General features: G+C 48.4%; 2 protein-coding genes across 2 annotated transcripts in view; both read right to left on the reverse strand.

Moving 5' to 3' along the window:
- Window positions 1-6,180: 6,180 nt before the first annotated feature.
- Window positions 6,181-20,803, reverse strand: PNLIPRP1 (pancreatic lipase related protein 1). Its single transcript, XM_057737326.1, has 13 exons — window positions 20,728-20,803; window positions 20,561-20,609; window positions 19,851-20,005; window positions 19,244-19,369; window positions 17,441-17,575; window positions 16,515-16,623; window positions 14,941-15,060; window positions 14,683-14,802; window positions 13,086-13,204; window positions 12,042-12,171; window positions 10,044-10,152; window positions 9,150-9,317; window positions 6,181-6,299 (listed from the first exon to the last, which is right to left on the reverse strand). The coding sequence occupies exons 2-13, from the start codon at window positions 20,607-20,609 to the stop codon at window positions 6,206-6,208; spliced, it is 1,434 nt and encodes a 477-aa protein (XP_057593309.1). The 5' UTR covers window positions 20,728-20,803; the 3' UTR covers window positions 6,181-6,205.
- LOC130854469 (pancreatic triacylglycerol lipase) overlaps window positions 20,728-22,286 on the reverse strand; it is a 29,437-nt gene continuing 27,878 nt past the window's right edge. Inside the window, exon 13 of the mRNA XM_057737329.1 lies at window positions 20,728-20,869. Coding sequence (XP_057593312.1) covers window positions 20,800-20,869 — 70 coding nt within the window. The 3' untranslated portion in view covers window positions 20,728-20,799. The remainder of the gene's footprint in view (window positions 20,870-22,286) is intronic.

The raw sequence follows: 22,286 nt of genomic DNA on the forward strand, positions 1-22,286 counted from the left end.
GGCTGGTGGACAGAGCAGTGGCCCTCAGCACACACGGGGCCCTCCCTTGAGGCGGGGACCCTGAGGCTGAGGCCTCCCTGCACACAGGGAGTTGGGCAATGCCTCTCTCAGACCCTGGACTCAGCCTCAGCTCCCCTCTTCTGGGCTACATCCCCCTCCTGGCCTCCCCAGCCCCACCCAGCTCCCTGCCCGTCCCCGGGGTCGTGACTTACTGTGCAGCCCCAGTGCTTCCACGCGCAGCCCAGCAGGTTAGCCACAGCCTTTTATAACCAGGTTTTATCTTTTGGATTCCTTGCAAAAGGATGGGGGTGGCAGGGGGGTGGGGGGAGGATAGATAGGGCTCTGTACCTGCCTGCTTTGAACCTAGGTTATCATAAGCACATAAAGCCAGCTCAGCTGGGGAGCAGGACTGTTTATAAAGTGAGATTTGAGGAAAAGAAAACTGCCTTTATGGTTTTCTGTTAATCTGATTTTACAGGTACAGTTGCCAAAAGATTGTTTTCCGCAGGTGATAACAGGGAAGCACCAAGCTGTAGTGCCACCCACTCAAAATCCCTTTGGAAACAGGAACCCCAAACTTATCTCGTTGCCCTGAAGATACTGGCAGAGCCGTGTAAGGGTGGGCAGTCCGAAGGCATGCTGTTCAGTGGAAGCACCTGTTATTGAAGATGGCCCTTGGTTACTTTGCGGGTGGGGTGGTGGAGAGCATCCTTCCAAAGAACCCGGAGAGAGCTATAAAAACCCTGCTGGTGGAGGCACTCAAAAGAGTAAAATAAACACTAAATATAGCTTTGTTTGCAAAGAATATAGTCTATGTCCTGGAGATAAGAAAGATGAAAGTGTTTTCTTTCCTTCAGGGCCAAGAGAAGAGCCTGGGTGAATAGTCAGGTGCTGCTGCGGTGTTTTTAAAGTTGACATATAATTTAGATGCTCCAAAGGGCATCTTAAGTTTCAAACTTAAGTACAGTTTAATGTTTTGACAAATGAATACTCCTGTGTATGTGCCCCAGATCGAAAAACATTTCCAGTGGCCAGAAGTGTCTCTCAGGTTCCCTCTACCACCACCCCCATAACCAGGCTCCCACTTCTATCTCCATAGATTAGTTTGGTCTCTTCTGGAACTGCATGTGAATGGAATTATGCAGTGGGTGCTGGTTATAGTGTTGCTTCTTTCACCCAACATGGTCAACACGATTCCGAGCTTCATCCATGTTGTGCCACGTATCAGTAGCTGGTTCCATTTTTTTTCAACATAAATTTATTTATTTTATTTTATTTTTGTCTGCATTGGGTCTTTGTGCGTGGGGGCTATTGTTCGTTGTGGTGCACGAGCTTCTCATTGTGGGGGCTTCTCTTGTTGTGGAGCACGGGCTCTAGGCACGCGGGCTTCAATAGTTGGGGCACGTGGGCTCAGTAGTTGTGGCTCGCGGGCTTAGTTGCTCCGAGGGATGTGGGATCTTCCCGGACCAGGGCTCGAATCTGTGTTCCCTGCATGGGCGGGCAGATTCTTAACCCCTGTGCCACCAGGGAAGCCCAGTCGTTGGTTCCTTTCTATTGCGATGATACATTTCTGTGTGAATCTATCACAGTTGGTGTATCCATTCTGCCTTGGTGGACACGTGGGTTCTTTCTAGTTTGGGACTGTTATGGACGACGCTACTGGGGACATTCTGGTCTAGCACAAGTCTCTTGGTAGACACACATACTCATCTCTCAGGTTTGTCCCCAGGGGTAGCGATGCTGGCTCCTGGGGTGTGGGCAGGATGGGCTTTAGGAGCTGCTGCCATGTTTCCAAAGTGGCTGCACCTGCACAAACTCCTGCCGACAGCTGGGCAAGGGTACCAGTTGCTCCGTATTCCACTCCTGCCCTTCAGTCAGTCCCAGAAGCACTAAGGTGGCCAGCAATTTCCTGAGGGTTTCAAGTGTAGAAAATGGCTTCTTTTTTTGGTGAACTTCCCTTCTGAGAACTCTGAGGCTGAAGGTGAGCAAGGTGGTGCAGAGGAAAGCCCAGAAGTGAACTTCCCTGTCTCAAGTGGGCTTGAGAAAAGTCAAGGTTTGTGGAAAGTGATGATGAAGCTGAGTGGGGTCACCTATGCCTCAATGACCCCAAAGCCCAGTGTTGCCACCCCACAGCTCCTGGAGGCGTCCTGTGGCTGAGGGAGGAGGTGAGTCCAAGACCTGACCCTCATGCTTTAGGCTGAATGGGACCCTGGACCCATGACATGGGCAGCCCGAGAGTGGTGACTGCCCACCACTCTTGGGAAAATATACAAACTGATTACCAGGGTGCAGCATTACCTCGGCCGTGACTCTCTCCCCTCCCGCACCTTGGGTCTCACTCACCGAGCTCCAGGCACACCAGCTGTGTGTAGTCTCTTGAAAGTGCCCATCTTGGAGTCTTTGTATATGCTGTTTACTCTTCCTGGACACACTGCCCTCACTCTTTCCCTGCCTAAACTGAAGTGATCCCTCAGGGCTCAGCTGAAATGTTACATTTTTGAAGAAGCCTTCTCCATGCCCGTGGAAGAACCAGACCTTCCTTTACTTCTCTTTTCATGCTCCTTATTTTTTCTCCCATGGAATGCATCCCAATTGGCAACTATATTTCAGTGATTATTTGCTTAGACCTTGCCTTGGTGGCAGGGTCAATATCTGTAGAATCATTGCTGTGTCGCCAGAACCTAGCACAGTGACTGGCAGGTACCAGGCGATCAATTAACATTTGCTGGATGAACGAATGAAACACTGGAAGCTAATGGTGAGCTGGATACCATCCAGATCTCTCCTGCCTTCTCCTCCCTGCTCTGTGCCCTGGAAGCTCTCTCCATGGATGGCCTCCCTGCACTCCTTGCCCTTGGCCTTCTGGTTGGGTTCAGTCAATGGGTGGGAGGTGGGAGGAGGGAGAGTTTGGAGTATTTCTTCCCCAGGCTCTCTCCCTTCTGTGCGGTGATCAGGTGACGGCTGCATTTCTCTCCTGACACTGCAGCTCCTCTCAAGCAGCTCCTCTCCTGGCCCCCAGCTCCTTCCAAACTCTCACGACAGCTTCCTCCCTCCAAGCTTTGAATTCCAGGGAAGTTAGAGCTCCCAGCTGCTGCTAAGCCCCGGCGATTCAGCATCCCTAGCGGATTCCCTTAACCCTGTCCACAGCTCTGTAAACAGTCCCTTGGATAAGCCCTTGGGCTGGGCCGTCTCTTGTCTCTGGGGCGCCGGCGGGAGCATCTAGCCACCGGACATCTTCTGAGAGAGGACGGTTGCCGTGGTTCAGAGGCCCGTGGTCCACCTGGTGGGTTAGCTGGGCCTTGGGCACCTCCCTTTCCTGACTCTATATTCCTATAAGGACATTTCCATCCTCATTAGGAAAGGGATTGGATTGTGTAGCTCTTTGGTTTCACCACCCATACTAATAGCAGCCAAGGCTTTCTGTAACTTGATTGTCATTTTTGACAAAGGTTTAGTAAGACAACTTCAGATAATCTGTAGGTCCCATCATCCATGCTTTCCTGGTTCCAGCCACAGGTTGGTCAAGGAATCCGGGAAAGCTTCTCACCTGAGTGGCCCAGGGGGGACAGGAAATGGAGGCTCTGTAGCCACAGTGTTGTGATGTGACTTCTGTGCTGTGATTCCTACTTACCTTGTGTGAAACTTAGAGGGTTTAAGCTATGTTAAGTAGTTCAAAATGGAGTCACAGTGGCCAATGTGAACTTCCGTATTACTTGTCTTGAAATGTCTGCTGTAGGGCTGCAAGTGTCTTAGACTGATCAACTGAGCAGAAATTTGATGGGCAACTTATGTCACTAGAACTGAAGGAGCAACCTCTACAACCTACTGACCCACTCTTGAAAAGAGACACTGAGCCCAGCGACTAGAAGGCTCTTGGCTAGAGGACCAGATCCCATGGTGCTGAGCGGTTGCAGATGGATGCTGCCTGAGGCCCTGCTAGAGCAGAGGATGACTTCTCACTCATGCTTGTCTCCAGACCCATGGCAGGACCAGGACCTCCGCTCGTGCTGAGATGCCTCCTTCTTGACTTCTTGTAGTGGTTCATTTACCCCCTTTCCTATTTTCCCTCTTCTGACTGAGCTGTATTGTGTGCTGTTTGTGTTCAATAAACCAAGGGATTTGTGAATTGAATATTGGCTACATTTCATGTATCTCCAGCCCCGCAATTGTTACCTGGCCTTATCGCTGGGCCCTGAGACACACACGAGGTCCATGGTGGTGATCGTGGAGCCTGCTGTTCTTTGCATTCCTGGGAGTTTTCTCAGGCTGTGTATCCGATAAAAGGACCTACACTCACTCTAGGAAAGGGACTCGGGAGGAGTGAACAGGAGGTTGGCCCTGCTCCAGCTTGGGTCTCCATCAGCTGCCTTCCCTGTCCCTGGAGCATTTGGCCAACAGTGCACCTGAAGTCAAGCCCAAGGTCACCCAGCTCACCCAGGGCTCAGGGCAGAGCCTCTGCTGAGTGCTTATGGTGTGACCAACAGCCTAGGGGAGCCTTGGCAACTGGCTTCCTCTCTCTGCAGTCTCGTCTCAGCTTCCTCCCTGTATTAAAATTATTTTCTCCAAGTTACTGGCCGTATCCATCAGTCTGGGGAGCAGGTGAGACAGGCTGTCCTTGAGCGGGGAGGGTCCTCTCACCATGGCCAACCAGTCCCCCCACCCCCCTGCCCCATTATACCTGCTTCCACTGGCCACCCTCACACATCTCCTCACTTCTCACTTGGATGTCTGCGGGGACCTCCTCCTCCTTGCTGGCCTCCTAGCCTGCAGTCTCAGTAGGTGGTCTTCCTTGCAAGCTTGGGCCTAGAACCCATGGCTCTGCGGAGACCTCCCCATCTTGCTCCTCCCTCTCTGGGCGCCCCTGTCCTGGCATATACCTTGCATTTTGCACCCAGTGGGCAGCGTGGCTGTGTTTGTTTAGGTGCTGGCCCCCTACCACTGTGCTGCCCCCGGCACCACGTGGAAGTCTGCTTCCCTCTCGCGCCAGTGCCTGGCACGGAGCTGGTGTTAGGGAGTGTTTGCAGATTCCACATCCCGCTGATGGAATGGGCTGCCTCGCCTGAGTGCGGGTTCACGGCCTGCGCTGGGTCTCTCTGCTCCGTGCCCCCACCCCCTCCTCCTCATGGTTTACTGAGCGCCCACCCCGTGCCCTTTACGCGAGGCCTTTACTACAGTCACTCGGCGAATCCTTGCCACACCACCTGCTTTCAAGGAAGGCTCTGGAGTCCACTGGCACTCAAGTTTGAAGCTCCATAATAGCTCGACGTGCCACTGGGGGTTACAAACTGCTGCAGTCGGTGGGTGACCAAGAGGGAGACACTCGGGGGAGGCAGTGACCTTCCTGGTTCTGCACAAGCCCCTGGGGATGATCATGGCACAGCCTGGGCCACCTTGAAGACTCCCCTCCCCTGAGGACAGAACACCTGTGTGGGCGGGGCCCGCGGTGAGGGCTGCTTGGCTGCGTCCCCTCCCATGACAGAAAAGTGCCCCCTCAGCAGGGCCTGCATGGGGCACCCCTCTCAGAAGGGCATCCCCTGGACCCCTCCGCAGTGCCCGGCCCTGCCCGGGATGGTGCCTGCCCGACATGCAGAGAGAGGGCTCTGAGGCAGCCCCAGCCCAGGCCCGGGCAGCAGGGGCAGGCAGTCCGTCTGTGCTCTGCAGATGTGCCCACCACAGTCTCAGATGCTGGAGCCCCTTAACCTCATCAAGAGTCAGAGACCCCAAGTGGTCCCATCACTACACAATTTACCACCACCAAGAGGCCACATCCTAGCACGGCCTTCCGTGATTTCAAGGTGATGGCAGAGTCAGGGAGGGGCCCTGGAGCCAGAGTCAGGGGCCCGACCCTCAGTCCCGACCGGACACGGATCACTTGTGCTGGAACAGGCAAGCCCCACCCCTCTGTTTCCTCACCTGCAGGATGAGGGGCGGGGCTACAGGCTGTGCTGGGGCCCCCAGCCCCCGCCCTCTAGTTCTGCTCTTCGTCACCACCCCCACCCCCCAGGTGAGGAGAAGACGGTGGGCGCGAGGACCAAGGGAACTGGGGGGGAAAGCGGCGGTAACTGGAGGTCAAGGGCAGGAAACCCAAATATAAGGAAATGTGCGGACATGTTAAAACATCCAATTCCCAAATGTCCCACAGGGGCAGCTGACACCAGCGACAGAGGCTGTGAGCAGGTAGATGCAGGAACGGATTTTATTGGTATTACATGACGGCTGCATCGCGCCTGGAATTTAAACAGGGTGTGAGAGTGAGCAGGATGTCTTCTCTCACGGTGTCTTCGCTACAGAAATTGTATCTGTGGAGACAGAGGAAGGCTTTTTAAGTGCTGGGCATCCTTCCCTGGCAACTCGTGTCATTCAGTAAAGGTAACTGCTGATTTACAGTTCAGAAGGATGAGGGAGGCACTAGGGTGCTGGTTTCAAACAGTCCCTGATTCTCTAGGGCTTCCAGTGCGGGGCGGGGGTGGGGCAGGGGGGCAGCTGGACCCCAGGACAAGGTCAGGGGTCATTCAGAAGTGGCCCCTGGTCTCTGAGTCCTCTGGAGGCCAGCACTGTGGGCTTCTTAGAGCAGTGACGGGACCTCTCATGGCTCTCTTCACAATGCATGCGGGCCCCCCATACACCCGGCAGATGGGTTTACAGATGGACTCGCTCTTGGCTCAGTCACTCTGGGGACCCGCTTCAACCTACAGCAGCTTGAGAAAATACAGTAACTACAATAGATGGAGCTCTTACTAGCTGTCGGCAAAGACACTAGCTGATTCACTGGGCAATGCGAACTTCCTCCTCAGGACACGAGTGTGAGGAGGTATTGTGACGAGTCCTACATCACAGGAGAGGAAACTGAAGCACAGAGGGCTCTCAGTTAATATGTGGAAATACCAAGATGCACATACAGGTCTATCTGATGTTGTGGCCCACATTTTCTATGGTGGGGTCAACGTCAAACCTCCCTTGGGCTTGCCTTCCAAACTTGGAGTCAGGGGCCTGCCTCTCCCCCTGGGCTCCCCCCTCCCGCCTTCCAGCCTTCCAGCCGTGACATGGGGCTGGTTACTCGAGTCTCAGCAGTGATGTCTTCATTTGCAGAAGAGGGCATAGTTCCCTCCCATGATTGGTGAGAATCCCCTGTCAATAATGCAGCATCTCATGACAATAAATATAAAAAAAGCTTTGTAATTAGTTTTAAAAAATTGCAGATGTTATGCAGATGTTATGGGTATGGTTACAGCTCTTCCAAGAAACACGGGCTTCTATGAGGCCTCCCCACCTATGAGCTCTGAAGCTTCATCCTCTCTCCTCATTTTCACTGGCCCTTCGCTACTTTCTCCTTGTGTTTCATGTGTCTTTCCTGGAAGCCCTAAGCCTAACCTACAATCCTGTCCTCTGCGTGGGAGCCCTGCCCTCAGCAGCCTGGCCTCACCCTGCCCCTCACATACCTCCCCTGGCCCTCTGCCTGACTCGCCCGTCCTCTCTTTGGGCCCCTCACGGGAAGTTCTTACTCTGTCATTTGACCTTTCCCATGAACCGTACGTCTCATTTTTCTCAACAGCTACACTGTACACTCCTCGAGAGCAGGCTCTGTCTTCGCGTCCCCTCCTATATGCCGAGCATACCTGGTACTTAATAAAGTCAGAGAGGTAGGGAGGAGGATGGTGTGGGGACAAAGAGAAATAAAGGGGGGAAAACTGCATTTTTCTTTTGATACCATGTCACTGGAGGGAATTCCTGTCAGCAGTTTCCTTAGTCGGACTTGAAGTCCCAATGAGGTGACTAAAAAAATCTGAGGGGGATCTGAGAGGAGGTTGCACCAAAGTCTTAATTTTCTTTAGTCTCCCAATTATTATTATTTTTTAAAAAAGTGTTACTTATTGGCTGTTTTCCTAACAGCAAAATATTTGAATAAGCTGACGAATTCGGCGTATTTACTCCCCAAACTATTATAGTTCGTGACACTTGATCTTCCTATATTTAAAAATTCTGATGTCCACCATCTAGCGTCTCTTGGACAGATTCCCTTCAGAGTTGGCAGGTGGGGAAGCCAAACTCAGGTCCCGGGAGGGTTGAGGTGGCAGCTGATGGTCTCAGGGTCTCGGGCGCGGCCTCAAGCACATTCTGTTCCATTTCTAGAAAGTGCAGAAAGCCACGGCCTTTCCGCAGAACACTTGGAGGGTGCAATGCCCTGGCTGATTTACTTGCGTACTTTTTTTCCTTTCTTGAATCTATCTATGAGCAAGTCATCTCCTTGGGATCGCCTCATATTTTAAAGATTCCAGTGAGACCACCTTCTGGTGACTTGATTTTAACCACATCCCAGGATCCAGGCAATGGGTCCACTTCCTAACGGAGCCTGAGCCACTGCTCTTAGAGTCCTAGTATCCTCCGATGGGGGCCGGCAGGGGAGGCCTTGGCTGCACCCCCGGCCTGCCCAGGGCTCCCCACCAGCCTCCTCAGCACTGTGCTCTCACTGAGAGGAACGTGTTCCGCTGACCACCTGCCAGGGCCAGCCCCTCGGTCCTCCCCTCACAGAGATGGAGAGCACCTCACGGGGCTCATCCAGCTGATGAAACTGCTGTGAGGTCCACCAGCCCACCCCCCTGCCCGCCCCCTGCCCGGGAGGAGTGACATTCCCTGGGGCCTGAGTTTAGTGACCCCCACCTAACCTCCAAACCTCAATCAGTGACCAAGAGCCCAGGATCCCCTTCCCGCCAAGCCACATGGGGGTGTCCTGCTGGCCAGACTTGGGGTCTGAGCTTTGGCCGTGACCCCCGTCTCCCCACCATCCCCACAGCCAGGGACACCGTGGGTCAGGATGAAGATTCTGCAAGTATTGCCCCCTCAGCTCTCGCCTGTCTCATCTCAAATTTTATATCTTTTGCTAAAACTGATTTCTTCTTCCTTCTCTTACCCTGAACGTCCATTGATCCTCCCCCTTTAACGTGTAGCCGCTCTCTAACCCATACTTACAACCTTATACCCTTCAGAAATTATTTCTGATTTTCTTATTTTTCCGCCTTAGTTTTTCATTGAAGGCAGGGCCATATCATCTGTGCCTTCCGCAGACAGTGCTGAGAACTTTCTGGGGTGAGTTTCCATGACAAACGCAAATCTTTACAAACAGCCTGGCGCAAGCCAGCAAAGATACGCACTCTGTCTTGTCCTCTCCCTTCTGCACGGTGACCTTGGCTGCACCCACTTTGGGGAGGGTTGGGTTCACCATGTTGTTATTCCAAAGAAACTTGACTTTCTCAATCGTTCCAACATCAATATCTGCGTCAAACTCATTGGAGTGGGTGGAGCCTGGTGTGAGAATCCCCCTTGAAACAGAGAAATAGAAATGTTCCCATTCACTGAAACAAGTTCTAATGACCATAAAAGTCCCTGCCACTCTTTTCTACTCTAGATTAACAAGGCAATTTTTCCAAATTAATTCTCAAATAAAGGTTAGAGAAATGAAAAAAAAAGCTATATGCCGACAGCCTCAAACTACTATTTGTTTTATTTTATTTTATTTTTGATCACGCCATGCAGCATGTGGGATCTTAGTTCCCCGAACAGGGATCGAGCCCCGTGGCCCCTGAAGTGGAAGTGCGGAAGCGTAACCATGGGACCACCAGGGAGGTCTTCAAACTACTGTTTAAATATTATTTCCTCAAGTGTAAGTTAATTTGTCCTCAAAACTTTCTTATAGAAAAGTAAATAATTCCTTCATATTATTTTTTTCTGGTAGAATTATTTGTACAATAACAAGTTATCCACTTAGTTTAACACAACAAACACGTGTGACTCAGCTAATCAGAAAACATGATATCTGGGCTAACACTAGATTTATCTTAAAAAAATCTGATCTATTGAGAGAGAAAGAATTAAATGCCTGGGTTTATAATAGAGAGAAGAATTTGTTAGCAGAAATCTGAAGTTAACTTCAATATATAAAGTAAATAATTTAAAATCCGTTGATAAAGAGACAATCAACATGTCAGTGCATGGATGTGAAGGCCTTATGTATCAAGTGAGAGGTGGTACCAAAAAAGGAAATTTACTTGAAGATGTTGTATTGGTGAGTGTTTCCCTTCTCTCCAAACAGAGCAACTTTGATTTGACCAGTGGCTGTTCTTCCAGACAGAGTTATAGAAACTCCATATCTCCAGCCTGCACAGGACATAGAAAAGAATTCAATTTATCCATGCACAAAATAGTTGACCCAAATCTCAGATTCTTATCCCATCCAAGTAGAAGAAGTTCTACATGTTAACCTACAACTCAAACTGGGCCTTAAGGAGAAACACATATTTGGCAGTGGCCCTGACTCTAGACCTGCTTGCCCAATAAAGGGGCCACTAGCCACATGTGGCTGCTTAAATTTAACCCTAAATTAAATAAAATAAACAATCAATTCCCCGCTTTCCCTAGCTACACTATAAGCGCTGAATGGCCACCTGCGACTAGTGGCTACTGCACTGGGCAACACAGAGCATCTCCATCATGGCAGAAAGTTCTGTTGGACAGCTCTGCTCTGGAAGGACAGTACATGAGTTAATGTGGAAAGAGAAGGAATCAGGGCTGGTCCCCACATTTGGAAAGGTAGCTCGGGGGTGCAGTCCTGGGAGCCTCAAGGGCAAGCTCTGTGTCTTCCCTCTGCCTCTCCAGGGCCCTGGGCAGTCTCCGACACGGTGGTCATCCAGATTTATGCCTGAAGGGCTGTCTCAGCGCCCATGAGCAGACACACATGCACACAAACCTACACACATATGGCCACACACTCAGGCACACACAAACACACACGCACATAAACAGGCATATATACACATGCACACACATACATACACACCCACATACTTACATACACAGTCACACATGCATACGTAAACACACAGACACATCCTTTGCCTAACTCCTACTTGTCCTGTACATCTTTAGAGGTGTTTCCCCTCCCTCTTCCTCTGACCAGGGCCGGGTCCTCTGTCCCACAATGTCACAGCAGGAAGCTGCTGAGCCCAGCACACGTGTAGCTGCTTGCTCAGTTTCCGTCTTCTCTGCCAGATTATAAATTTCACGCTAGGTTGTCTTGTTCATCCTTGCATCCCCCACGTCTAGCATAGTCTGTGGCCCATAAATAAATGTTAGTTGAAGAATGAATATATGGCTTCTGAATGTTTAATTTGTTGCTTTAAAATACGGGCAAGTATTTCATGCCTCACTACATCAGAGGAAGGATTGATTAACCAATGTCTTTTTTAAAAATATGTAAACAGTGGTGGAAATGTTCTATATCTTGATTTTGGAGATGGTTACATGACTTTTTATTTATCAGCACTCATAGAATTATATATTACAAGGGGTGACTTTGGTTGTATATAAATTATACCTCAATAAACCTGACTTAAAAAACTATATAAGCCTTGTGTTATTTTTTACGTATTTATATAAATACCATCTCTTTTTTACAGTACGGTATCTTAGGGAGCTGTCATAGGGCAGGTTGGCACAAAGTGGCTGAAACATGCCCGACTCTACCCTATGTCTTAGTCCATTCAGCAGAATTTGGAGGGAAACTACCCATTTCTGATTCCCTTCCACCCTCCACCAGAGATGCATCCCCACCCACCCATGGGCATAAGGGACACGCGGACAGAGGCTGGGAATTGAGATTGGAGTTGGGCTAGATAAGCAGAGTTGGCACCAACTAAATTTTGAATGGATCGAACAGGTACAGAGGACACAATTTTTAAAATGCATAGGACGAGGAACTGTGGGGTGGTGAAAATTCAGAGAAGATGGCCACAGACACAGGTAAATTGCTGTTATCCCATTAATTACGCTATTTGCCTTCACTCATTTCATCCCATGGAAATCAAATGGAAGTAAAGCAGACCCTTTCTAAATCCTCAGCTGAGTCTTCAATGGCATAGTTTGGGTGGATGTGTCCTTTTACTAAGATGAAATGTACCCACAAATATTTCAGTTTAGAGGCAAGTCCTTCATGTAAAAGAGAAACTAAACCTTCTTTACCTGGGTGGGTAAATCACAGTGCAACTTACGAGCAAATTTGCTGGAATCTCCTGTGTTCAGGAAGAATTTCTGCTGCTCCTCACGTGTCTTGCCAGCAAATCTATCAGCATAGTGGCCCATCTGCGGGCACCCTTCATCTGGACAGGGGAAGCACTTGTTCTAATGAGAAATGAGAAAAAAATGGATCCAGCTGTAAGGTGTGAATTTGTCTTCTTATGATCCACACATCCGGGGAGCAATTTTCCTATAGTCTCAGTTTCCTCTTTTGTAACCGGAAAGAGATTGGAATAGATGGTCTCTAAACGACCTTCATCCAGGATGTAGTCCCCAAGCCTGACGCACATCACATCAGAACTACTTGGGGAGCTTTAGAAAATATTGATGCCTGGGTCCCGGGTTCGATCAAATAAGCCTTCCATTGAGTGGTGTGCTGGTGAACTCTGAGACAAAAAAGTCCCAGTTGAATTGTTTACCAATTTCCGTGGTGTAAATACTCTGTGACTGTGGCCAATTTCAGGCTACCAACATGATGTCACTGAATGTGCAGTCGGGAAGAGATGGTCACACCGGCTCTCGTGAGCCCGAATATGCAGGCTCCGGTGTATCATCTCTTCCATCTCTCTTGTTGCCAGCTGCACAAGGCACAAACCCCTAGCCCAGCATGTAGAACCCCAGCCTCCACCTTTCCTTCTCTCTGGTGTGTAGATTATTCTCTCACACATTCTATTTGTGCTCTGCCCTTGTCAGAAATGTGCACTCCTTCTCCTCCTTCTAAACTCTGATTTTCTAAGCCAGATTCAAACATTGCCTCCTGCAGGAAGCCTTCTGAGATCACTGAATTGACTGCTCTACTCTCTGCTTTCCCACAATCTTTCTCTCCCACATGACTTTTCTAGAATTTTAGCTACCTCCTGCCTAAGCTTTTTTTCCCCTCCACGCCACAGGACCGTGAACTCTGACATGCAGGGCAAAACAATTAGGGGATGATCAGACACTGGTGAGAGAGCACTGCAGTTCCCAACATAGCAGGACAACAGCCCCATGGTGGGACTCAAGGTGGGATAATAGCTTACAGACTCAAAGTCCTTGTAGGAAGTGCAGGGGTACGCAGTGAACCCATCAGGATTGAGGATGCTCTCGGAGTAATACTTGTAGCTTCTCAGGTGATTGCAAGCCACAAAGTCCCGGGTTCCTGGGGAAGCAAAGGAGAAAGTCGGTACAGGTGGTTGGGGGCCCATGACAACTTCTCTGCCTCTCTCTCCAAGTTGAGATGGTTCCAAAGTGGGACCGTATTTTCAGAAATTTAAGATTAGTCCAAAATCCAGCCACAAAATGACAGTTAACATATAAAGACTGCTTTCTGTGTGCCTGGCAGTGTTCTGAGCACTTTATGTGTACTGTCCCTATAAGCCTCGCCTTTCCTCGGAGGTGGGTAACATACCATCCCTAATTACAGAAAGATGTACAGACTACAGCCTCGGATTTCAGATTTCAGCTAGGAAGTGGTGGAGCTGGGATTTAAACCCAAGTCCATCTGGTGCTTGAGCCCAGGCCTCTAAACTCTGTGTCCCAGGCACCAGGCTAGTGGTCCTCGAAGACACAATCAGATGTGACATGACCTCCCAGACATGAGTAAACCAGGGCAAGCACATTTTCATGCCATGTTTAGGCAAATAGAAAGGAAGGTTGAGTAGCTTCAGGTGGCTTTATATGAGCATCCTTTTCACTCTCATAATGTCTTGCTCCTTCTAAGAAACTTCCTTGGCCCCTACAAATTCCTGCCAAGTGGCAGATGTCACAGCACACCTTCCAGACCTGGCCTGAACTTGCTTGGCCGTTACTGATGGTGAGTCTAGGCTATGCTATCCATGCAGAGCCTCATAAAGCTGTGAAAGACAAACACATAGGTCCTCATTCTTAATATTTGCTTTGATGGTACCCATACTTGCCAGGCCATTGTGCTCATGTTCAATACAAATCTTTACTCATTTGATTTTAACCTGTGTGGTGCCAAATGATGAGTCTGGCTGAAAATCTCACCTGTTCATTGTCAGTTTGACCTTGATACAGAGTCAGAGCTGTATCTGAAAGATGCCTTTTATCCCAGGTGTGCTGATCAATGATTAAAGAATAGTCGCCTTGAGTAGCACAGCCTCTCTCTAAACTTCCTTACCTGAGATTGCTTCTTTTTTCTGCCCCAACACAGAGGAGCGGTCACCCTCATGTGAATGGATTGGCCATGGACATGACTGGGAATATTCCTGTTTTGTACATGGGGTTGAAGCCAGTTATATAAGCTTGAACCATATCGCTGACTCCCAAGGGAGAATTCGCAGAAAAGTTCTCTTAGAGTCAGGATATTTACTTTTATGGTATTTCCTTCCTTTATTAGGTAGCTATCAATTGATTGTTGGAGTTAAGCTTTAAGCGATGGTTTTGTAATTCTTTGTTGCTTGTTCACTCCAGGACACCCACAGCAATGTTTTAAGGAAATACAATCAGCAGAGCTGAGATATAACCAATGATACACGGCTATATTTTTAAGAAATAAGGTCTAGAAGGGGGGATTGTATGTTTTTAAAGAGCAGTTTGTTTTCATTGTTAAGATTTGCTGTGGGAATGGCATTGTTCCCCCACAGAAGTAATGACAGCACTCTGCTCTGGCTTTACCTGCCCAGATGCCATCTAGGTCCACAATCTGTGACAGGGCATTCTTCTTGCATCCAGGCATTTCCTTTCCTCCATTTGGGAAGAAGTCAAGGTGACCCATCTGTTGTTTCGTTCCAAAGCCTGAAACATTTAGAACAGCAATGAGCTTTTCATAATGCAGGGCTCTCCTGGTTAAAACACAATTATATACTCATTTGTAAAAAAAAAAAACAAAAACACAATTGCATGTGCTTGCAGGTGGAACACTGCAGGGCTCACCCATGTACGGGATCAGGGGAGCTGCATCCGTGTGGATCACATCAACAAAGTCAGCATCGGAGGGGTCGAGTCGGACCTCTTCAGGGGTACCCTCAAAACTTGCTTCTACGGGATCCAACCCTAAAAGAGATGGCCAGTGTTGCACACAGTAGGCCTGGCTGTAGGTGCCAGCAGGACTGAGGTTGTACAGTTGCCCAGGCTGTGCACTACTTAACTCAAGGGCTGCCGTACTCTGGATTTGTGCAGTGCCATGCCAGGGTATTGAGTATGGAGACATCGTCTCAGTGACGCTCATTACATTCCAGTGGCGTGGATAGAGAAGGACAGGTGAGCAAAGCAATTTAAATTTTGTTGAGGCAAGGATTTTTTTTTCCACATCAGATTCTTCCACTTACTTGTATATCTTTCTTCTTCAACATTCTCTTTCTCTCCCCAAGTTTGAAGGAAAAAGGGGTGAAGTAGTATGGTATCATGATTAAAAACACAAGACTCTGGGACTAGGATGCCTGGCCCCAAATCCCTACTCAGCTGTTTCTTGAACAAGTTGCACGACCTTGGGGGAATCACTCGACTTTTGCTCAGTTCCCCCATTTATAAAATGGGGGTAATAATATGGCTGTAATGAGATTAAGTGAGATATATGTAGCATTGAGCACAGTGCCTGGCACATCATTATGGGTGTGTAAGTAAATGTTTAGTATTATTTCTCCCTGACTCTATTTCCTTCTCGACAGGACTCCTAGATTTAACAATTGTTTTTGAAGTTCTGATCAGAGCAGCTGAAAAGGCGTGAACGTGATTGCCTGTTGAAAATAAAAGGGAGCGTTCTTATAAAGGTAGAGACTTGCTTGAGCCAAAAGACAGCAGGACCAGCATTGAAGGTCAGTTTTACCACTGATTAGTTGTGTGACCCTGGGCAAGTCATTTGCTTCCCTCAGCCATTTTCTTTAGTTCTGAGGATTAAATGAGAAAATGTAAAGCACTTTGCACAGTATTTGGGATAAGCAGGCACTTAATCTATGCTTACTATAATTATTATATTCGCATTGTAATGATTATATTATATAGATATAATTTGTTGTTATAATATAAAGGCTTTGCTTGGATTACAATGTTGCTTTTAGTGTGATGGTGGCTGTGTTTCTTCTACCAGCAAAGGCAGTGGAAGCAAAATTTTTGTGTTCTATTCTGTCCTTGATTTCAGAGAAGGGGGAAAGGAATGACAGTATGGACTTGTCTTAATTGTGTTTTTGCTCATGTCCCTATTAGCTTTACTCTGCATTTTCCTGGGTGCCCAGTCCTGCCGAGAAACCCACATCACCCGAATAAGTGGATCTAGAGAGGAGGGATGGGGACAGGGGCGGAGGCAGCAAAGGGAACAAAGCCAGCACCTCCCCTGCAACAAAAGTAAGCTTCTGGGAGGCTTCCTAAAATGTTCTGTGCACCCTCTAACTGGCCGTGCCACCGCCAAGGGCACAGACTCTACGGGGCCAGCTCCAAGCTAGGCTGTGGTCTTACATCACATTTTGCGGCTACTGAGGACAAAACCTGGGGCCCCGGTCCTCGGGTCTTACCTGTAATCCTGCCCAGGCCTGGAGTCTTGCTTCCTGCCTCTCCCGCCACGTGGGCCCCCAGGCTGTGGCCGATGAGGTGGACTTGGGAAGGTAGGTAGCTGTAGTTTGACTGGAGAGGGAAGATCATATTTACAGGACATTTCTGTGCTGTGGTGTTTGCAAGTCTAAGGCTGTTACTCCTCTGCTGAAAACCTTCCACTGCCCATAAGATCAAGCCCAACTCATTACAAAAGCCTCAGAGCTTTCCTGACTCAACACCTGTTTTTCTAGAGTCTTTTCTAGCCAAACCCTTAGTGGAACTTTCAGGCCCTCAAATGTGTCGTAGTCTCTACCTCTGGGTATGCTTTGCCCTCCTCTTCCTGTTGTCTTCTGGCCCCCACAACCATGTGCCCAGTTCACATGGACACAGCCTAGCCATCAGCTCTCAACCTAGAAGCCTCTTCCTGGGAGACATCCTGAATCACCGCCCACCCTCCCCCTGGCTGGATTAGCTGCCCGCCGTGTGCTCCTGTGAAGCCTGTAGCCACCCCCTCCCTACCCCCGCATCAGAACCCTGACCACACTCTGTTGTCACTGTAAACTCCTCCAGGGCCTGGGACCTCAACCATCCTCTTTACCTGCTAGCAGAGCTCCTGACATTGTGCCCCTAAATATCAGATGAACAAACAGATGACACAAAGCTCAAAGTATTCGCACCTGCTGGTCTCAGAGATGTTCACCCAAACGTACTTGTTTATGATAGGCCTACAGCGCCTTGAGCACACACACCGTAGGTTTTGATTTAAGGTGAGTTTTAGAATTAAGACTCCGAGAGAAATATCAATTCTTTCCATTTCCTCTTTAAACCTATAACCCTCAGCTGCGTCTTTACCCAACAGAGATCAGTGGGTGCCGTGTGCCTCCTCTGCAGCCCGGCTGCCACTCACCTTGAGCATGGCCAGCATCTGGGCCACCTGGTCTCCCACCACAGGCACGTTCCTGGCAGCCTGCGTGTAGGTGGTCTGGGAACCTTTCTTCCAGTCCACACAGATGCAATTCACCTCCTCCACCTTGAACATGTTCTGGTGTTGGAGAGACACCAGGGGGTTATCATGGGGGCTCGTGAAACCACATCCAACCAGAGCTCAGAAATGGCCCACAGGAGTTACCACTGGCCGTCCTTCTGTCCCTTCCTAGCTGGGGCACTGGGATGAACTCGACTTTGTTAGGAATACCATTGCTTATAAGAGTTATCGCTCGGGGCAAATGCTACAAGAAAGGCAAATCGATGCCCCTTCTAGCTCGTAAAGTAATTAAAAGTTGGCCACTCTCTGGTTTTCTTGGACCAGATTCAATAAAGTTGATTCAACAAGGTGGCTGAAACCAGAACATCATTCAAAGAGCCCTATTTCGAAAAGAAAAGGTGTCACGTGCATTCTCTGGTGGCCAGGCTCTAAATGACTTTGTGGAGTTGACCGCTAGGGGTCCTTTCAGCCTCTTGCAAAGCTTGGGTTTGCTTCCCTCCAGGCTGCTGGGTATTTATGAAGTTTTAAGGTGGGAGGGAAGTGTCACTATTTTTTACACTCAGGGTAGCACAGTATTTCATAGAGAAAACACACACTGCAGATATTTGAAAAATAGAAGTGCACTGTTTAAAAGATATTGAAGAATTCTGAAAGGGAAACTTCTTGCTGGATGTCAAAGGAACTGATACATCCTTAGAAGTTCTGCCAGGCAGGACACAATGACCAGCTTGAGTCTAAAATGGTATTCTAAATGTAAAATCCACCTAGAATCTTTTCACATATATGATATTAATATGTGTGGTCACACACACAGACACCAATAGTTGTTTTCTCAGGACTTTTATTTTTAAAGCAGCCCTGAGGAATCTGTTACAAATCTGGAGAATTGGGGGTATAAACTATATCTTACAGTTGATACATTAAGATACTTATTAATGATGGTACAGAAGCGATACTAAGAGTTAAATGCCTGGTAAAACCAAGGTCAAATGCAGCATGATTTTAATTTTCTGGGTTTGTAACTTTTCCTGCTGACATTTTAGGTTGGAGTTATTAATGTGTGTGTAGAAGGCAGGCTGCTACGGGAAATTCTTAGGTGGCAGAAAAACATATTGAATCAGTGAACACAAGAAAAGAAGGGATGATGGTATATCATGTGTGTGTGCACCTCTGCATATGTGCATTTGTGAGTGTGTGTGTATGTATGTGTACATGTGTGTTATTCTGTTGTCTATCCTTCTGAGCAAAAACCCGCTCTATTGCAGTGGATTTTGGCACTTTCTATTCTGCCATTTTGTGCACCCAGTCAGCCTTATCTCTCTGTATCTCAAATAAATGGTCATAGCACACATCTCTGACTCTCAGGGAAGTGGGAAAGGCTTGAGCAAAAAGAACGTAATCCCACGTTTATAGGAATACAAAGTAGCCTCACTGAAATGGAAGCAGAAGATATTTAGGCTTGATTTAACCAGAAATGTGAGGGTGGAAGTGTTTGTTCTTATAGTAAATGCCATTGCTTCAGGCTACAGATGTAGTCCAGAAATGTGGAAGGGGATTTTTATTTTTGTGAAGAGGCATTTCAATTGCATAAAGTTACTTCAGTATGTCAGGATTTCCTGTTTCTAGCTTACTAATTGAGATTGCTTAAAGGGAGGTGGAGACATTAGTGGGAAGCAGTGGCAGCTGCCCACAGCGCAGGTCACAGGGGTTAGAGCCGGGCCCTACCTGGCACATGTCTACCAGCCAACTCTGGTCTCCCTTGTCTATGAAGCCATGGATAATGAACTGGGTCTTCCTATCTGTTCGGAAATTGGATGCCTCAGTCGTTGATGGATCAGAGGGAAGGAGAATCTGTAACAAGCACAGAAGGGTTCCATGTTTTTGCAGCCCAGCCACTTTGGCCTGTCTCTTTCTTCCCCATCTCTGCCTGTTCCAGTGCCCCAAACTTTTGAAATTTAGCAAAAAGCCACCTCTTCCAGGAAGTCCACCCTGATTTCTCTTTCCCCATCCCACCTTCCCAAGTCAGAACTCACTGCCTCTGCTGGGTCTGGATTGTGGCTCATGGTCTTACACCTCCCATAGTTTCTTTGGTAAGCTCTTTGCCCCAGAGCAGAATCACATAACCAGCTAAAGGTTCTGACGAATGTGAACCATTCATTCATTCAAGCCAAATTTTTTACTGGAGACCTACTCTGTCCAGGTCTGGCTAGGCCTAGGGGGCAGCTGGAGGGATGCGGTGGAGGAGCAGGGTACAGAGGTAAGGAACTCCTGGTCCCTGGGTGGGCACAGCCCCTCACCAGTTACAGCAATGTTAAAATGGCAGGGGTCTCACTTGAAAGTTGTTTGGGTTCTCGTTGGTGTAGAGCAGGAAGCGGGTGCCGATCTTCTCGGGGCTCCACGGGACAACTCTCAGGGGACTGAGAGCGGTCCTGGCCCAGAGCTCGGAGTCAGAGAAGCACCCGATGGAATCAAAGCAAATTTCCTTTCCTATAAGATAAAGGATGACTCTGCTCAGGGATTAGCTCCGAAGGCTGGCCTGGTCACTCCCCTGCTCGGGGGGAGGCTGAAGACCACGCACATACTTGCCTCTGCCCCAACCACTCTCTCCTTTCCTCCCCCGCTGGCCCTCGGTGCCCACCTTCGGATCAGGGACCAGTCTCAGTGAATCCCACAGAGACCTCTCTGCTTCGAACCACCATCAAAACTTAAAAGTTCTGTGTTCCATGGCCAGCTCTTTGGGTACGTATATTTGACTAATGTGATAACAGGCACTGGTAAGTCAATATGTTAACCCAGGCAGGTGTTTAATGCTTTATCCAGAAAAGTCTGGCCTTGAGCGGACTGGTGGAGAGATGCTCTGAGGTGGGTCCCCCACAGACTGCCTTCTCTGCCCAGGCCCAGGGTCAGCCCCACCTGCCTCTCTTTGGAAACTTGGAGCTGTCTGCAGCCACTGGAAGCCCTGCCACAGCTGAGGCTTTCTCTGGCCAGTGCCGAGCTGTTGGGTTTAAGCTCTTCCCAAGGGGCAGGTGGGATGTTTCTTACCTTTGGCTGTTCCTAGCAGGAAAAGCGCGATTGTCCAGATGCCCACCATCTACAATAAATTCAGACATTTGGCCTCACCAAAAGCATGACCAGAGCAGTGAGCAAAGACTCAGGAATCCAAGGCTCTTTGCTCCGCCTCCCTCCTTCACATCTGGTGGGAGACTTACCCTGTTGGATGCTCCAGGCCTTCCTTTCCTCTGGATCAAGTCCTTGGGCTGTCTTCTTATACGTAAGCCTTATCATTTGGACACTGCTTCAAAGAAACAGCAGGTGATGATAGAACATGCTGTGTACACTTCATATGTTAATCTGCACAAATACACAAAACAAGATTAATAATAGTGGTCAAATCTTCCCACAAGTCTGGGAAGACGAAAGAAGGCTTGATTAAAAGGAGGTGAAAGGTCTCTAACTTTGCACCTATGTATCTGTGCATGTGATTATGAACCAAGTGGGCCCCACTTTTCAATTTTTTATTTTATCACCTAGTACTTTACAAGTCCCAGTGAGGACACTGCAGCAAACTCTAATCATGGAGGGTTGCATTTCTCACTTAGAATGGATGAAAATGCCCTTGCAAATAGCTGATAGCAAAGGGAAGTGTGTAAGAAAACCTTCTCTTTCTTTTTGTCTGTCTGTGTGTCTGTCCGTCTCCTTCTCTCTGGCAGTCTAGTAATACCTGAGCACATGAGCTTTGGAGACAGAGTCGACAGCCCCCATAACAGCCTCTGACCACAATCTCCCACTAACTGGTATTCCAGTTACCTATTGCTATGGGATGAACCAACCCAAAATGTAAGGGTTTAAACAATAGCAATTATTACATTATCCCGCTATAATTTGGAATAGCCGGGTTCAGGAGCCCATAAAAGCCCATGTCACTAGACCACGTAATGTCTGTCGAGTTTCCTCAGACCCTCTGAAGTTTGCACACCTGTCCTAAAAGATTCCACCCTCTGTCATGAATTACTCCACTGACACGCACATCTGTGAGCAGCTTGGCTGGTTCACACAACAAGCAGATAAGCTTTCACATGGCGAATGCCATTGGTGTCCTACCCCACCCCCAAGTTAAATATGCGTCTATGTCAAAGTTCACACTGCTCCTGAATAATCAAGACACTGGAGAGGGCCCTCCTGTGAAGAAAATGGAAAGGACTTGCCCTAGATCAATAAGGAATAGCAGCCAACAGTTGCCAAGGCTTAGTGTGTGCAGTCAGAGTACTTTCTGTGCACTACCTAATTTAAGTCTTACAAAAACCCATGAGGTAGGTACCATTATTTGCCTCCTTTTACAGATGTGGAAGCCAAGGCTCAGGCCTTTAATTGGCTATAAAGTCACACAGCTAATGAGTGATGAGAGGGGATTTGAATCCAGACTACCCAGAGTGAAACAAGGAGTTGTTGAATATCAGTTATTCTGAGCAAGTTATCAACAAGATTTGTCGAGTGTCAATCAACCGCAAAGAATAGGGGAAGTCAAAATAGAATAGATCAAAATAGAAAATAAATTTCCCCCTACTCCAGACTTGAGCCATCTGGTTGACCTAAGTGATGAGGTACTCAAACTTTGGAAGTCTGTTCATATGGTCTAGGCAGGTGCTGGAGTACTTGACAAAGACTGTGGAGAAGACAAAAGTGTTTATGTTTTTCTTTGACATTGCAGTGCTGACATAGGACAAGATGTGTGGTAGTCTAACAGTGGGTAAAATAGGTAAGTTGGCAG

The sequence above is a fragment of the Hippopotamus amphibius genome, chromosome 5 (genome assembly GCF_030028045.1).
Source record: "Hippopotamus amphibius kiboko isolate mHipAmp2 chromosome 5, mHipAmp2.hap2, whole genome shotgun sequence".
In the NCBI taxonomy this organism is placed as follows: Eukaryota; Metazoa; Chordata; class Mammalia; order Artiodactyla; family Hippopotamidae; genus Hippopotamus; species Hippopotamus amphibius.

Excerpts from the sequence above, each read along its gene's own strand:
- PNLIPRP1 (XM_057737326.1), bottom strand. The coding sequence starts at position 20,609 with ATGGTGGGCATCTGGACAATCGCGCTTTTCCTGCTAGGAACAGCCAAA. Across the intron at positions 15,061-16,514 it reads AGGCCTGGGCAGGATTACAG|GGTTGGATCCCGTAGAAGCA; the intron begins GTAAGACCCGAG and ends CATCTCTTTTAG. Across the intron at positions 6,300-9,149 it reads AAGGGAGAGGACAAGACAGA|ATACAATTTCTGTAGCGAAG; the intron begins GTGCGTATCTTT and ends CTGTCTCCACAG.